The sequence below is a fragment of the Moschus berezovskii genome, chromosome 16 (genome assembly GCF_049115385.1).
Source record: "Moschus berezovskii isolate FMDL1 chromosome 16, NW_MosBer_1.0, whole genome shotgun sequence".
NCBI lineage: Eukaryota > Metazoa > Chordata > Mammalia > Artiodactyla > Moschidae > Moschus > Moschus berezovskii.
The window spans coordinates 84,668,397-84,686,545 of NC_142475.1; the positions used below are offsets into that span (position 1 = coordinate 84,668,397).

General features: G+C 39.2%; 1 protein-coding gene and 2 pseudogenes across 1 annotated transcript; 1 reads left to right on the forward strand and 2 right to left on the reverse strand.

The window, feature by feature from the left end:
- Positions 1 to 3,530: 3,530 nt before the first annotated feature.
- On the forward strand, positions 3,531 to 5,792 carry LOC129560408 (olfactory receptor 4C45-like). The gene is made up of 2 exons (XM_088844630.1): positions 3,531 to 4,338; positions 5,689 to 5,792. The coding sequence occupies exons 1-2, from the start codon at positions 3,531 to 3,533 to the stop codon at positions 5,790 to 5,792; spliced, it is 912 nt and encodes a 303-aa protein (XP_088700756.1).
- Positions 5,793 to 11,801: 6,009 nt separating this feature from the next.
- On the reverse strand, positions 11,802 to 12,723 carry LOC129560454 (olfactory receptor 4C3-like; annotated as a pseudogene).
- A 3,815-nt stretch (positions 12,724 to 16,538) lies between these two features.
- LOC129560470 (olfactory receptor 4C45-like) lies at positions 16,539 to 17,436 on the reverse strand (annotated as a pseudogene).
- Positions 17,437 to 18,149: the final 713 nt, after the last annotated feature.

The following is an 18,149-nucleotide window of genomic DNA, read 5'->3' on the forward strand; positions in this document are numbered from 1 at the left end:
GGTAAAGCATCTGTCTTCAATGCCGGAGACCCAGGTTTAATTCCTGGGTTGGGAAGATCCCCTGGAGAAGGAAATGGCAACCTACTCCAGTATTCTTACCTGGAAAATCCCATGAATGGAGGAGCCTGGTAGGCTACAGTCCATGGGGTTGCAAAGAGTCAGACACGACTGATGATTTCACCTTCACTTTAATCTAGTGTTTACATGCTCAAAAATAGCTTAATTTTTTAAATGGGAAAAAGACTTGAATATGTATTTCTACAAAGGAGACATAAATATAAATAACAGTATATGAAAAGATGTTTAACAACATTAACCATCAGGGAAATGAAAATCAAAACAACAGTGAGATATCCCCTCATTGTTAGAACATCCATTATATAAAACAAAAGTGTTGCAAAGATGTGGAGAAATGGGGACTTTGTCTTACTGTCCATGGGAATATGAATTGATACAGACCCTCTGGAAAACAGGAGGGGGTTTCCTCAAAAAATCAAAGTTAGAAGTACTGTATGTCCTGTAGTCCTACTTCTGAGTATGTATTCAAAACAATTTAAATTAGGATCTCAAGGAAGTATTTGCACTATTAAGTTTATTTCAGCATTGTCCAATCCCTGGCCTGGGAAGATCCCCTGGAGAAAGGAAAGTCTTCCCACTCCAGTAATCTGGTCTGGAAAATTGCATGGACTGTATAGTCCATAGGGTCGCAGAATTGGACACAACTGAGTAACTTTCACTTTTAGGCTTCCTTGATAGCTCAATTGGTAAAGAATTCACCTGCGATGCAGGAGGCCCCAGTTCAATTCCTGGGTCAGGAAGATCCGCTGGAGAAGGGATAGGCCACCCATTCCAGTATTGTTGGGCTTCCCTGGTGATTCAGCTGGTAAAGAATCCCCCTGCAATGTAGGAGACCTGGGTTCAATCCCTGGATTGGAAAGATCCCTTGGAGAAGGGAAAAGCTGCCCACTCCAGTATTCTGACCTGGAGAATTCCATTTACTGTATAGTCCATGGGGTTGCAAAGAGTCAGACAAGACTGAACAACTTTCACTTTTCACTATCAGCATTATTCACAACAGCCAGAACGTGGAAACAACCTAAATGACCATCAGTAGGTGAATGGATTTTCTAATGTGGTGTATACTTACATGGAAAATCATTCAGGCTTTAAAAAGAAGGAAATCCTGCCATTTGCAACAACATGTATGAATACTTATGTCATTATTATAAGTAAAATAAGTCAGTGATAGAAGGACAAATGCTGCATAATTCCATGTATTTAATTGTATAAAATAATAAAACTCTTAAAGGCAAAGAGAACAAAATTATGGTTTCTAGGGGCTGGGGGAAGGCAGGAATGAGGAGCAATTATTTAACGGATGTGGAGTTTCAATCTGAGAAGATGCAAAAGTTATGAAGATATTTACATGACAATGTATTAATAAATGTATTAAATGCCACTGAATGGCGCACTTAAAATGCTAAGCTTCATGTATGTGTATTGTATGACAACAAAAGGATCAAGGGGGAGGGACAGACTTTGAGTGGGGCTGGCAGCAAACAGGAGTAAAGTTGTTAACTCTTGTGGCGAGAGCTGAGTGCGTGGCTTCCTCTCTGTTCTGAACTTCAGGAATGCCTTCATTTGGCTTAAAGGTAAAGGTTGATAACAAAGAAAGGTGATTCTGTGCAGGGTCCCAGCTGGCTCTTCATCACCTCAGAAGCAGAGAGACAGATGGCTGTAGTGGAGCCTCCTTTCTGTAGTGCTTCTGTTCTCTACCTCTGTACGTCTTTATACATGAGTGACTAGCTGGGTGTGGTTTTCTCACTGGCTACTCTGTGAAAGCCTAGGACTTACTGTAAATTCCCATGATTCTCTCTGTGTAGAGAGAATACCATGAGAATACCACAGAAACCATGAGAATCTGTCACCTAGGTACTCATCCCAGAGGAAGTTTATATGCTTATGACTTTTAAATTACTCAGTGTTTGGGAACTGAGAGTCCTGTCATCTAAGTCTCCTCAGTGAGTCACTCATAAAAACGTCACAATATCTCAGGATAAGTTGGTACATAACTTTGAAAACTGTCATTTTCATTCTCAGAGCAACCATAGCCTTTTGAACATTCATATTTTCAGAGAGAAATTTATTCTATCAACTCTGACCTATGCCTAAAATCACCCCATATATCCTCTGCCAGGGTCACCAGTGCCAAAATGAGGAACAAAACCTTGTCACCAAACTTTGCACTTACCTTACCAAGCCTCAGCCTTAACCATAGCCAGAGGCATGTGTTTAACCAGAGCTCAACTGCATTTCTGGCCTCTATTTGTTGTTTGTGAGAGCCAGATAGGAGCAAAGGAAAGTCCTTGACTGACACATCAGTAAAGATTCCAACAGGGCCAATTACTAATCCTCTGAGGACTTGACAGATCAATGTGCCAAACTCCACGCCTTGTGAAAATCTATTTAAGCACTTCTCTAGAATCAATGAAGAAAGAATTGCAAAGAAGGACCTTGAAATAAATAACAGCCACAGAGCAGTGCATCAGTAAGCCGAAGACCTGTTTGGGACTTGCTGCTCCCAAGGTCTCTTTGGCAGAGTTGATCTGAGAAAACCATGTCCAAGCAAATGGATTTGATTTACTTATACATTCCATAATTCCATGTACCAGTTCTTCCTGATTTGAAGAATTTTTCATAATAATGTTCGAAGATGCATTTATAACCTCACAAGAAGCCAAGAAAGTGAGTCGAGTCAAAATTAAATCCTAGAGCTACCAATTTCTTAACTAACAGTTCATTTTCTGAGTAAATCCAGAAAATGAGAGAGCTGTCTAGAGACATAAGAACTTCAATGTTACTCTTGATAGTTTACACAGTTTATTTGCAGCTGTGGGGCAAATGCCTGGTGGGAAGAAAGCAACGACTGCTTAATTTAAAATCTGAGGAATCTAGAATTAACTAATCCTGGTTAGTGATAACTAATTCTTTTTCTGAAACTTAAGAAGGTTAACTTAATTTAGTCAATTTCATTTCACTGAGATAATTTTTATGGTTAGATTCTGTGAATTGAAGGTTAAACTTTCTAAAAAAGAATTTGGACAAAATGATGAGAAGATATTAAGAAACACTATAATGTTCCCAAAGGGCTTCCCTGATGACTCAGTGGTAGAAGCCTCTGCCTGCCAATGCAGAAGATATGGGTTCAATCCCAGGTTTGGGAAGATCCCTTGTAGAAGAAAATGACAACCCATTGCACTATTCTGGCCTCGGAAATCCCATGGACAGAGGAACCTGGCAGTCTATAGATAATGGGGTCACAAATCAGTCAGACATGACTTAAAGACTAAACAACAGCAATATTCCTTAAAAGTTGCTGTTGAAAACTACAAGTTGCTTTACAAAACTGTGATTAGTATTTATATATCACTAAATAGATTGATTCTGTATATATGATGAAATATTTTATGTTAAATTTGAGACTGTATTCAGAAAAGCTGTGATCTTTCCAGAAGGACCAAGATGAATTGATGGAAAGGATGAGCAGCATAACAGAATTCATTGTACTGGGCCTGACCCAGAATGCAGAAATGCAGACACTCTTATTTGCTGTGCGTTTAGTCACCTACTTTATCACACTGGCAGGTAACCTGCTCATCTCTGTCACCATCTCCACCAGCCCAGCCCTTGGTTCTCCCGTGTACTTTCTTCTGTCCTATTTGTCCATGATAGATGGTTTCTACTCTTCCTCCATAGCACCCAAGTTGATGTTTGACTTGGTCTCTAGAAAGAACACCATTTCCTTCAGTGGCTGCATGACTCAGGTCTTTGCTGAACATTTCTTTGCTGGAGCCGAAATTGTCTTGTTGATTGTCATAACCTATGACCTCTATGCAGCCATCTGTAAGCCCCTGCACTGCATGACCGTCATGAGTCAACCTGTGTGTGCTTTCCTGGTTGTAGTGGCTGGGGCTTTATGGTTTCTCCATGGAGGGATCCAGATTTTGTTCATGGTTCAGTTACCATTCTGTGGCCCTGGTGTCATTGACCATTTTATGTGTGATTTAATACCTCTCTTGGAGCTAGCCTGCATGGACATGCACACTCTGGGGCCCCCGATTTCTGCTAACAGTGGGTCACTCTGTTTGCTAACTTTTTCGATGCTGGTTGCTTCCTACATTGTCATCCTGCACGCCCTGAGGACTCATAGCTCTGAAGCTCTGTCCACCTGTGCAGTCACAGCTATCATCTCATTCTTTGTACCTTGTTCATTCCTCTACTTAAGACCCATGACCTCCTTCCCCATTAACAAAGCAGTGACTGTGTTTTGCACCATAGTAACTGGAAGAGGTCAGTCTTCATTCCAATCCCAAAGAAAGACAATGTCAAAGAATGCTCAAACTACTGCACAATTGCACTCATCTCACACGCTAGTAAAGTCATGCTCAAAATTCTCCAAGCCAGGCTTCAGCAGTATGTAAACCGTGAACTCCCAGATGTTCAAGCAGGTTTTAGAAAAGGCAGAGGCACCAGAGATCAAATTGCCAACATCTGATGGATCATGGAGAAAGCAAGAGAGTTTCAGAAAAACATCTATTTCTGCTTCATTGACTATGCGAAAGCCTTTGACTGTGTGGATCACAATAAACTGTGGAACATTCTGAAAGAGATGGGAATCCCAGACCACCTGACCTGCCTCTTGAGAAACCTGTATGCAGGTCAGGAAGCAACTGTTAGAACTGGACATGGAACAACAGACTGGTTCCAAATAGGAAAAGGAGTACGTCAAGGCTGTATATTGTCACCTTGCTTATTTAACTTATATGCAGAGTACATCATGAGGAACGCTGGGCTGGAAGAAGCACAAGTTGGAATCAAGATTGCTGGGAGAAATATCAATAACCTCAGATATGCAGATGACACTACCCTTATGGCAGAAAATGAAGAGGAACTCAAAAGCCTCTTGATGAAAGTGAAAGAGGAGAGTGAAAAGGTTGGCTTGAAGCTCAACATTCAGAAAACAAAGATCATGGCATCTGGTCCCATCACTTCATGGGAAATAGATGGAAAAACAGTGGAAATAATGTCAGACTTTATTTTTTTGGGCTCCAAAATCACTGCGGATGCTGATTGCAGCCATGAAATTAAAAGACGCTTGCTCCTTGGAAGGAAAGTTATGACCAACCTTGATAGTCTATTAAAAAGCAGAGACATTACTTTGCCAACCAAGGTCCATCTAGTCAAGGCAATGGTTTTTCCCGTGGTCATGTATGGATGTGAGCGTTGGACTGTGAAGAAAGCTGATCGCCGAAGAATCGATGCTTTTGAACTGTGGTGTTGGAGAAGACTCTTGAGAGTCCCTTGGACTGCAAGGAGATCCAACCAGTCCATTCTAAAGGAGATCAATCCTGGGTGTTCATTGGAGGGACTGATGCTAAAGCTGAAACTGCAATACTTTGGCCACCTCATGCGACGAGTTGACTCACTGGAAAAGACTCTGATGCTGGGAAAGGTTGGGGGTGGGAGGAGAAGGGGACGACGGAGAATGAGATGGCTGGATGGCATCACCGACTCTGTGGACATGAGTTTGAGTGTACTCCGGGAGTTGGTGATGGACAGGGAGGCCTGGCGTGCTGTGATTCGTGGGGTTGCGGAGAGTCGGACACGACTGAGCGACTGAGCTGAACTGAACTCCTATGTTGAATCCTTTAATCTATACCCTGAGAAATGCAGAAGTGAATAATGTCATGAAGAAGCTCCAGACACAAATAATGAAAACTGATGATGAATAGACCTTGTGTGGAGTATTCGGGTTAAAAAAAAAAACAAAACCACACACTAGCGATATTTGTAGAAATTTATTTCCTGTATTCGTCTGGATCAGTTTTTTTGCAGGGGCTCATATATTGTAAGTAAGGTTTGTTATCCATTACAGCATAGTCGACACAGTGCCTAGAGCCCACAATATTTTCAAAAGTCCCTGAAATATTTTGATTTTAAAACAGCAAGAAAAACAATATAATTTAAATTCAACTTGATCATAGTCATCTATGTAACAATGCAGTCAGAAAATATGATTTTTAATATTTTATGGAGGAAATGGTCCATGAGGATGAAAGTACCAAGAGCTCACAAAAGTCATAATGTTGCCCTGATTGTGGGTATGAAACAGATCAAGAGCAATATTCTTGAACACTCATTATACCAAGCACTATAGCTGGAGTGAAGTTTTATTTTAAAAGAGGGAAAGCAACTATACATGAAAAAAATGTAGAACAGTAAAGAAAGAGTCTTCTAAAAGTACATTTATCAAAGTATACTTTTTCTGATCATCCTAGGTTTGAGAGGTATATAAATGTTCTCCTGCTATAGTAATTTAAAAAACAAACAAACTTTTTACTCATCTCATTCCTGAGAAGACAGGATTTGCACACAGAAGTAGTTTTCAAAAATTGCATTTCCATCATTCCCTGTAGTATTCCATAGTTCACAAAAAGAATTGGAAATAGAGTACTGGTGAGCATAAAAGAAGCATCATTTATAAAGTCTATACAGTTAAGGCAGAAAATGCCTGCACATTAAATTAGTTTTAGACTTCAACAGAAGAAAAGAAAATTCTGAAAATGAAGCAGTTCTTCTGTGAAATTACCAGTGATTTAAGAACCAGTGTGTGTTATAGAACGTTTCACTGGTGGTGGAGTGGTAAAGAATCCGTCTGCCAATCCAGAAATGTGGGTTCAGTTCTTGGTTTAGAAAGATCCCCTGAAGAAGGAATGGCAACCCACTCCAGTATTCCTGTCTAGGAAATCCCATGGACAGAGGAGCCTGGTGGGCTACAGTCCATGGAGTCGCAAAGAGTGGGACATGACTTAGTGACTAAGCACAAGAACATGCGTCACAGAATAGGCAGCAATCACAAACCTGTGTCATAGAAAATAATCTATACCATAAATGTGATAAAATTCCAAGAGATTCAGAAATAGTTGTTTTTAAATCAAAGATTAAGTGTTTTGACTCAAAAAGTCTTTGTTTCTCTTCTTGTCTACAGCATTAATGAGTCTTGTCAATGTTAGCAAGCTGTTTCACCTCTCTGTCTTTTTCATCTGTAAAAAGGAACTAACATTATGTATGTGCTTAAGTTTTGAGGATTAAATGACTTAATTCGGAAAATAAGTATCCTGAAAATCTAAAATTGCTCAGATGTTGCACCCTTCAGAGATGCCACCAGAGCATAAGGGATGCTGGGGGCAGTCGTTCCTGACAGAGGAGCCCAGAAACCACTACTGTTATTCACTAACCACAACCACAGGGAGACCAAACCTCCATCCCAGCCTCACTTCACTGCAAAATGTGTCATGTCAGCCAGTGTGCAGGTCTCTGAATATTGAGAGCTAGTCCCTCATCGACTCCCCATTCTGGGATTAAAATGCCCTTAAATATCTCTACAGTGACAAGTGGGAGAGCTGGTGGGATCAGCTGTGAGATGCTTGAGCAGCACTTATTTCAGAAGCTCTCACTGATGGGGATCCTGTCCTGATCCCATCCTCTGGAAGAAAGAGGAGAATGGACAGCTCAGTTCCAGAGACCAAAGGCCAATCTCTGTACAGAGCTTGTGATTTTTGAGGAAGAGCTCAGAAACTTGTTTTCATGAGATTTCTCAACCAAGAATTTGAATATCAGGCGATGCTGGCTTTGCATTTCATTTGCATTTACGATTTTATTATCAAGTTAGATCTCACTGTGTATATAAAGGCTTTAAAAAATAGATATTTTATTTTGCCATAACCTCCTGTGAGTGTCCCCAAGAAAGCTGGAATGAAATAGGATGATGTAAAAGCAAAGATAATAGTGATAATAATGATAGCTATTTACTGAGCCCTTTCTGTGAATACAGTCTTTATCTGAGCACTCACTCATTTTATATGTTTTGGAGGAAACAAATTAGTGAACTTAAATTTTGTCTTTCTTCAATTTGTCTCAAACTGTAGAACTTATCTCTGTCTTAAATATTTCTTCACCTGAACATATGGTGAACTCATGTTAAGGATGGTGTGAATGTAAATAAATCAATATTAGTGCAAAAAATTATGACAGCTTTTCTTACTTATGTTTTCACCCTGTGCAAAGTGGTTTATATTCATTTTATTTAATTCTCACTACAGCCCAATAATTGCAGTCATATTACTATTCCCATTTCATAAATTAGGAAATGAAGTGTCAGGGAGGTTAGTTATATTGCTAGAGATCAGTTATCTAAAGTTTGAGTGAACAAGAATTTAAATCCAAGCCTATGTGACCCACAGCCTTAGTGCTTTACCAAAATCATTTTGCAACCCCCTCTAATATAAACAGCCAATAAACTAAAATTCTCATGTTTCCCTTGAATCTTTAGAATTCTCTTCTTGAAACCTTTTGGCCTTCATGTGTTAACCAGTTGTAAAGTGACTTTCTTTCACAGACCTGAAATGCATGAGTCTGAGAACACCAGCTAGTGACTGGGTGGCAATTCCAAAAATGTTTGATTCCTATGTAATAGGAAATTCCTTTGAAATTGTTTTCTTCTCCATCTGCATTAGTTTATGCATAACAATTGGCTTATATTGCAGTACTTTCCTTTGTTTTTTTTTCAATTAGCAAATAGATTTGATATGAATATGTATTTATTCTTCTGTTGTCCATTAAAATATATACAAATAAATAAAATAATACTCTGCTTGAGGTAGGGGAGTTCAAGAGAGATGGTAAACTTTTTATTAAGTAGCTGAGCAATAGCCATGTAACCATGACCAGTGGAATAATAATGCCAGATATATATAGTTTTTTTTTCTTTTTATTCCACAAGTATATTTTTGACAATTCACTAGACTCTTATCACCTGTCAGATACAATGTTCTTCACAGTCAATCTCCTTTCATAAGGTAATAAGGATTAGATTGCCCTGCTTTTCAAAATTTTTAATTAAAAATTTTAATTAATTTTTTTAACAAATTGAAAGTTAAATTTAATTAAAAATTAAAATTTTAAAAATATTTATTTTGGCAAAAGAGGAGAGTGAAAAACTTGGCTTAAAACTCAACATTCAGAAAACTTAGATCATGGCATATGGTCCCCATCACTTCATGGCAAATAGATAGGGAAACAATGGAAACAGTGACAGACTTTATTTTGGGGAGGCTCCAAATTCACTGCAGATGGTGACTGCAGCCATGAAATTAAAAGAGACTTGCTCCTTGGAAGAAAAGGTATGACCAAACTAGACAGGATATTTCAAAGCAGAAACATTACTTTGCCAACAAAGGTCCATCTAGTCAAAGGTATGGTTTTTCCAGTGGTCATTATTGGATGTGAGACTTGGGCTATAAAGAAAGCTGAGCACTGAAGAATTGATGCTTTTGAATTGTGGTGTTGGAGAAGACTCATGAGAGTCCCTTGGACTGCAAGGAGATACAACCAGTCAATCCTAAAGAAAATCAGTCCTGAATATTCATTGGAAGGACTGATGCTGAAGCTGAAGCTCCAATACTTTGGCCACCTGATGGGAAGAGCTGACTCATTGCAGAAGACACTGATACTGGGAAAGATTGAAGGCAAGAGGAAAAGGGAACGACAGAGGATGAGACTGTTGGATGGCATCACCGACACGATGGACATGAATTTGACTAAACTCGGGCAGTTAGTGATGGACAGGGAAGCCTGGCTTGCTGCAGTCCATGGGGTTGCAAAGAGTTGTACACGACTGAGCAACTGAACTGAACTGAACTGGGTCTTGCTTCAGGCATGTGTGCTTCTCTAGTCCTGGCCTGTGGGCACTAGAGCCCTAGGGCTCAGTAGCTGTGGCTTGTGGGCTTCATTGTGGTATGTGGGAATCTTAGTTTCCTGACCAGGGATTGAATCTGGGCCCCCTGCATTAGGAACGTGGAGTCTTAGCCACTGGACCCCCAGGGAGGTCCCTAAACTGCCCATTATTGGATTTGAAAACTGAGGATCAGAAATATTCGTTTGCCTAAGATGCCTTGTAAACTAAACAAAGAAATAATTTAGTTCCAGATAACTTTTAGAAAGATAGAAGCTCAACCAAGTTTGTAGCTGAAGGAATAAGTGGAAGAGAAGAAAAAGATGATGGTTAGAAGGATATTTACCAAATTGTTGATGGAAATTACCTCTAGGTAGTGGGCTTATTGGAGAAGGCAATGGCAAGCCACTCCAGTACTCTTGCCTAGAAAATCCCATGGATGGAGGAGCCTGGTAGGCTGCAGTCCGTGGGGTCGCTAAGGGTCGGACATGACTGAGCGACTTCACTTTCACTTTTCACTTTCACACATTGGAGAAGGAAATGGCAACCTACCCCAGTGTTCTTGCCTGGAGAATCCCAGGGACGGGGTAGCCTGTGGGCTTCCGTCTATGGGGTCACACAGAGTCGGACACGACTGAAGTGACTTAGCAGCAGCAGCAGCAGTGGGCTTATAAGTGAATTTACACACACACACACACACACACACACACACGTACGTGTGTGTGTGTGTTGCCGGTCTTATTTCCTAAATTCTCAAAGAGATATGTGTTTAGAAGGAAAGATATTTTGCGTCATCTGGGAGATAACACTTCCTTTGTAAACAAGATTAGCAATAATTTATAAATCATCTAGAAAACTTCCTATGGTATTTACTTATGTGTTTATTCCAGCATGTTGAAATTTTTCAAAAATGAGCAATATTCATAGGATTGTTGAGCTGCTGCTAATCATGACTTGAACAACAGAAAGCAAGGGGGCACTAGATCAGTCCTTTTGGCTATTTGCTATTTTAACTCTAATAAAAATAAAAGTGTTTTTTGAAGTAAGTATTCTTTTCTAGAAAGCTTCCTGAGATTTAACTGTGGGAAGATGGCTTGGCTACTTTTTAGTAACCCTCCCAATGATTTGATATTTTGTAGTTAATTAGAAAATTAGCTAAATTATATTTCTCTAATCTAACAGTACAAATGAATTGGTAAAGTCTTAAGATCTTCTATACTTAGCCATTATTAACTACATCACCAAAATGTGGTAAAGTTAAGAAAGACAATATTTTGCCTAAGAATTGTGCAACTGTTGTTTTTGTTATGCATAGAAGTGCAGGTAAAGCAATAACTATTTCCTAATAATCTCTTGAACTTAATGGTTCTTGGAGACTTGCTCAAGTTTGTGCCGTGAAGCAGTATAGGAAATAAGACTCAAACTCAGGTTGGTCTGTCTCTAGAACTGAGATTTTACCCTCTGCTCTATTGTTGTAGTAGCTGCAGATGCCATAAGTGGTGATGAGAAGGAAGAGAAGCCAAACTTGTAGGCACACAGACTACTACATATGGCTATGTGTGAGATTGTTTGCTTTAAGTGTTTTGTATCTCATTTCTATAACTCCATGATTATCACACAGATTCCAATGATGTCAGCATAGATTGTCATTTAAAGATCGGTATGATGGATCAAAAATAACTGATTCTGAGTTTTGTTTCAGGCAGTTCAAAGCTAGATAGATAATTTTAATGAATCAATTAACCACATCAATAGATATGGTTTCCTCATTTCTAAAGTCAGATAATAATCATTCATACCATATATATTTCATATAGTTGTTTTATTATCAAAATATGCAATTCATTTGAAAGACTAAGCAAATCAATAAAGTCCATGAAGATTAAAGAATTGATAAGATGGATTAAGATGTATATGGCAATAAGGAACAGGTTTTGGTTTGTTCCTTTTTCCAAAATAAAGTCATTTTTATTTCCTACTTTCCAACTTATTAACTATCTGCAAGTTCTTACTGTGTGAATAACTTTGTGAAGGCATTCTTTACCTCTTCATTTCTCAGAATGTAAATGAGTGGATTCAACATAGGAGTCAGGATCCCATGAAACACTGCCATGTTTTGGTCTATAGATAAAGTAGATGATAGACTCACATAAACAAACATACAGGGCACGAAGAACAAGGCAACAACCGTGAAGTGGGCCCCACAGGTGGAGAGGGCTCTGTGTCTCCCCTCTGCACTGTGGGACCTCAAAGAGGGCAGGATGACCAGGTAGGAGGCAGCCAGCAGGAGGAAGTTCAACAGGCAGATCATGCCACTGTTGGCAGCCCCCAGCAGGCCAATGACATAGGTGTTGGTGCAGGCAAGTTCCAGCAAGGGGTACAAGTCACAGACAAAGTGATTGATCAAATTAGGCCCACAGAAGGGTAATTGCAGGACCAGCAGGACCAGGGAATGCAGGAAGCCCCTCAGCCAAGCCAGTCCCATCAACAGGGCACAGAGATGCCTGGTCATGATGGCTGTGTAGTGCAGGGACTTGCAGATGGCCACGTAGAGATCATAGGCAACCATGTGAGTACTATGATCTCAGCACCTCCAAAAAAATGAGCTCCAAAGAGCTGAGCCATGTAACCCTCATAGGAGATGGCTCTCCCCTCATGTAAGGAGTCAGCTTTGAATCTAGGGGCCATAGAAAAAGAAAAACAGGTATCAATAAAGGACAGGTTGGCCAGGAAAAAGTACATAGGGGAAAATAGTGTGGGACTATAGATAAAGTAGATGATAGACGCATGTAAGTAAACACGATGAGAATATTGCCACAAACTGTGATCCCATATATGGTCAAAAAGGCCACAAAGAGAACTCTTTGTACTTCTGAATTCTGTGAGAGGCCCAGCATGAAAAATTCTGTGATATTGTGTGGTATTTCCATAGAGTCCAAGGACACTGAGGATGCAAGTCCAGTATTGCCTATAGAGTTAGGAGAGAAACAAAATGTTACAAGATTTCCTTCAGCTAAACCCACTTCTTTTTATCCCTCTTAACCCTTTCTGTTCCAAAGTTTGTGTACCAATTCATCTTGTTAAGCACAAACTATAAACAAGTCTGTTAACTTTAGCATCACTTGGTAATAGATGTCTAACTTATTACTTGAAAATAATTATTTAATTATCTAGAATTTACTTTGTTTATACTGAAATGGAACATTTGGCAGACATTAATTTTCTAATTCAACCAGAGAATATCTCTGACAGTTTTCAGCAGGGTTCCACATAGATACAAAGGCTCTCAAGAAATCCGTGAATACTTGGATCTTCTGAAATCGCTGCATGCATAGTTCATACCCTTTGGATTAACCGTTTCTTCTTCTTTGCAATGAGGTTTGCTACATTTTCTGTTGTGTTTCCAGTAGTAACACAAATTGATGCAAAGCAAACTGAAGTAGAGTAGGGAGACATTGACTTGGTTGCAGCTGGAGACTTGCCCAAGTGGTCTGTTTGTCTCTTTGTTCATTTACTCCCACTTTCGCCTGTGCTGCAGGCAGTTCATGTACAAGAAGTTGAATTACTCTTCCCCATTGCTTTATGCACTGTATGTATGTCTGGGCTTTACTTTCCCTGGACCTGGTGAAATCCTTCTAGTTAAAGGCTTCTAGGCTACAGGGGTGAGTCAAAGGTAAAAAAAAAAAAAAGAGTGACCAGCAGTGAAAAACTTTGTTAAATGATTATCTGCCTATTCACTACATAAAGAAATCTACAGGAGGAGGAAGAAGGGATGCCCTGGCTTAACCAATGTCCTTGTATATTAGAATCTTATCTGACAAAATATTCCTACTCATGGTTTATTCTCCTAATTATATGAAGGAAATGTCTGTGCTTGTCTGAGTTTTGAGTAAACAAACAAAAAACTCACTCATCCCACCCACCAGCAGTTTATTATTTTCCTGGAAACATAAATCTTCTTAAAGTAAATAAATCTCCCAACTTGCTGAGGATTTGATGCTCAGTATGATATGAATGAAAGGAGAATCATTGAGTGTCAAAGAAGAGATACGCAAATATAAGAAGTGCTGGAGAGAAGATTCTTATATTGATCAGGAAGCTGCACACTTTCTTTCCAAGCATGGTTACAAAGGCAAATACAGTTTCGGCAGGAAGCAAATCTGATGACCTTTTCAGAGGAGAACATTATGGCCAAAAGCATGAATGGCAGTGATAAGTGCCACTTAGTCTTTGCAAGCACTGTCCTAAGTACTTTAAATATATAAGCCCATTTAAACCTCATAACATCCCCATAAGGTAGATTATTATTTTTCTCCTCATTTCTTCAGAGGAAGAAAGTGAGAGACACATTTCGAAACTTACAGAGGCATAATCAGCTAATAAGTTGCAGAGTTAGGACACACCCAGGCAGTTCTGCTATAGAGGCTGTGGGCTTCACCATACTATCCTGTCACATAAACTCCCTTAAGTTTGAATATTTCCAGTACCATTTATTTTCTGTGTAATCATGGACAATTTCTCAAAGCCTCAATGTTCTTATCTATAAAATGAAAATAAGAGTACTGCTACACCCTGAGTCTGCAAAGTACAGTCAGTGAAAACAGTGCATGTCAAGTGTTTGTGCAGAGCCTGGATATGACAACCACTCCAGCAATGGTATCGATGAAGTCACCATCATCAATGCCATGGACAACAACTTACATTTACTGTATCTGAGGACACAAGCACGCTGTCGGGTATTTTGTCTTTGCTTTTGTTATTTTACATCCTAACATCATGAAATGGTAGACATGGTGAGTTGTTAAAGAGTCACCTGGACCAGCTCCAAGCATATCACTCCAAATATCACTGTTCCATGTGTTTAAACTCCTGCATGAGATTAGAATTGTTTTTCTCATTTAGGCAAATCTCAGATTGGGGAAGTGCTGTTGATTGCAGGAATGTATCTGAGCTAAAAATTTCTTAGACTAGTACTAGGTGAAAACCCAAAGGGCATAATTCATTCACAAGCAGCTGAGAATTTGTTCCATTATCCATTTCTCTCTTATTTCCTGAGGAACCCTATGGCATTTAAAATCATCCTTTCAAGTTGTCTCTGTTTTAAAGGTGGTGGATTTCACCTCAGAAAGACGAGGTGTAGATTACCCAAAGTTGGACTGACGGTTCTTGGTGGAGGTACAGCTGGAACCCAGGTCACTCAATACTCCAGGCTCTGTGTTTTCTGATGTCACCACCACCGATAATAGTAGATAATCCAATATCTACTTTCTCTATCATTGAGAAGTAAAAAAAAAAAAAAAGCTGTGGCTCACTTTAGGGAGAAAAGCCTCAAAAAGAAATAGCTGGTTTCTTGGCTCTGTTTTCCACTAACAATACTTATCAACATAGTCTCAGAGATCTTTCTCTTGCCTCTGCAAAGGGTGACTTATGAGGTGGACCTGATGACATGGTGATTACCACTGCTAAGTTTCTCTGAAGGAGACTAATTCTTTCCTCACATGATCACTTGTTGAGACAGTTCTGGAGCTTGAGCTGTCAAGTCCTCCTTCTCCAGGGGATCTTCCCAACCCAGGGATTGGACCTGTGTCTCCTGCTTGGCAGGCAGATTCCTTACTACTTAGCCACCTGGGAAATTCTATTTTTTTTTTTTTAATTAAAGATGAAAAAAATTAGAGAGGTGAAGCAATCTGCTAACATTACTGGAATAATTAATGCTGGAGATGATAAAATAAATTAAGTCTATTTGGTCCAAAGCACTTAATCTCTGACTATTTTTGAATCTCCTAGAATTTCATTATGTACATTGTATGGATTCTTTAGCTCAGATTTGTGATTTTGTGCTATTCCATAACAGTTCTATGACTTGTTCTTAAACCACTGGAAATTTCCTATAACCACTATTTTATCTTCAGAATCTTCTTTTCCTTTGTCTATGTCTAAAACCAGACTTTAATGTATAGATATTTTCTGCCTTATCTCTATGGACTTTATCAATTATTTTTATTTTATGCCATCCAAATTCTGTTTCCAATTCTTTTTGTAAACTCTTGTTTACTACAGGGAATGGGGAAATGTAATTTTCAAAAAGTACTGTTGTGCACAAATGTTATCTTCTTGGGATTGTGATAAGTAAAATTTTCTTTTTATTGCTATGTTTATTTTATTTATAAACCTCTCAACCTAGAAAGATCAGAAAAAGTGTATAAATGTACTTTTCGAAAACTTTTTTCCTACTATTCTGTCTTTTTTCATGTGTAGTTGTTTTCCCTCTTTTAAAATGAAAATTCATTCTAGCTATGGTGCTGGGTGTAACGAGTGCTCAAGAATATCGCTGTTGATTTGTTTCATACCCACAGTCAGGGCAACACTATGATTTTTGTGGACCCTTGGTACTTTCATCCTCTTGGGTCTTCTCCTCCATCAAAATGTTAAAAATTATCTTTTCTGACTGCATTGCTATATAGATGACTATAGTGTAAGCTGCATTTAGATTATATTAATTTCTTTCTTTCTGTTGTAAATTAAATTAAAACATTTCATGGCCTCCTAAGAGTATTGTGGGCTCTTGGCACTGTGTCTACTATGCCTTCTGAATATCAACCTTGGCTTATAATGTATGAGCCCCTAAAGAAAATTGATCCAGACAGGAGAATCATCCCAGTTCAATCAATTAAGAAGGGAGGAGGGGTTCTGTAAAATATCACTAGATTTTTTTCTTTATTTGCCTAAATATTCCACACAAGATTTATTCATCATCGGTTTTCATTATTTGTACCCAGAGTTTCTTCAAGACATTTTTCATTTCTGCATTTCTCAGGGTGTAGATTAAAGGGTTCAGCACAGGAGTTACTATGGTGCAAAACATAGTCACAGCTTTATCAATGGGGAAGGAGGTCATGGGTCTTAGGTAGAGGAATGAACAAGGTACAAAGAATAAGATGACAACTGTGACATGAGAGGCACAAGTGGACAGGGCTTTGTGACGAGAGCTATGAGTCCTCAGGGAGCGCAGGATGACAACATAGGAAGCAACCAGCATTGAGAAAGTTAGCAAACAGAGTGACCCACTGTTAGCAGAAATCAGGGGCCCCAGAGTGTGCATGTCCATGCAGGCTAGCTCCAAGAGAGGTATTAAATCACACATAAAATGGTCAATGACACCAGGGCCACAGAATGGTAACTGAACCATGAACAAAATCTGGATCACTCCATGGAGAAACCATAAAGCCCCAGCCACTACAACCAGGAGAGCACACACAGGTCGACTTATGACGGTCATGCAGTGCAGGGGCTTACAGATGGCTGCATAGAGGTCATAGGTCATGACAATCAACAAGACAATCTAAGACCTGAGTCATGCAGCCACTGAAGGAAATGGTGTTCTTTCTAGAGACCAAGTCAAACATCAACTTGGGTGCTATGGAGGAAGAGTAGAAACCATCTATCATGGACAAATAGGACAGAAGAAAGTACACGGGAGAACCAAGGGCTGGGCTGGTGGAGATGGTGACGGAGATGAGCAGGTTACCTGACAGTGTGATCAAGTAGGTGACTAAATGCACAGCAAATAAGAGTGTCTGCATTCCTGGATTCTGGGTCAGGCCCAGTACGATGAATTCTGTTATGCTGCTCATCCTTTCCATCAGTTCATCTTTAGTTGTTATTAGCACATGGTTGATCTGGAACGATCACAGTATTTCTGAGTGATGATATTTTAAGTTCGATAGAAAATATCTCATTGTCTCTTTAGTCCAGGTCCCTGGTACTGGTGGAACTACCCCTCTCTCTTACCTCTGACATTTTACAGATTGTTGTAAAGAAGAATGGGAGGAGTTTAAATCTCTCCTGATTCATATTAATTTAAATACATCATGACAATACCTTACAAATACCACAATAAAAGTGAGATTTTTTTAAATGAATATTGTCATGCAGTTAACTTCTAAACTTTCCTTTTAGCTCTGAATGTCTTACAGATAGCTTTCTTTGAGTTTGGGGGACAAATTTCATTGACAATTCTTTATAAAGTTATATTAATGCTTGTCTATTGGAATGAATATTCATAGGTATATGGACACAATATTTTAAAAATCCACTTTGTATCAGACAGGAAAAGTACCAGTCAAGCCTTACTCTATACCAGCTGTGTTCTGTGACCCATTATTCCTTTCTTTCAAATTAACGCACATGCACGCACAGAGACAGAGCTGCAGATGGAGGTTTTGTCCCTCAAAATGCCAAGAAAATCTCTTTATAACAGCTTTTTGAGCAGCATTCACTCAACAGCCCTGAATGTTGTGTTTGGCTCAACAAAATAGTTATGCTCACTCTTTCCACATCTTTGAATGTGAACATG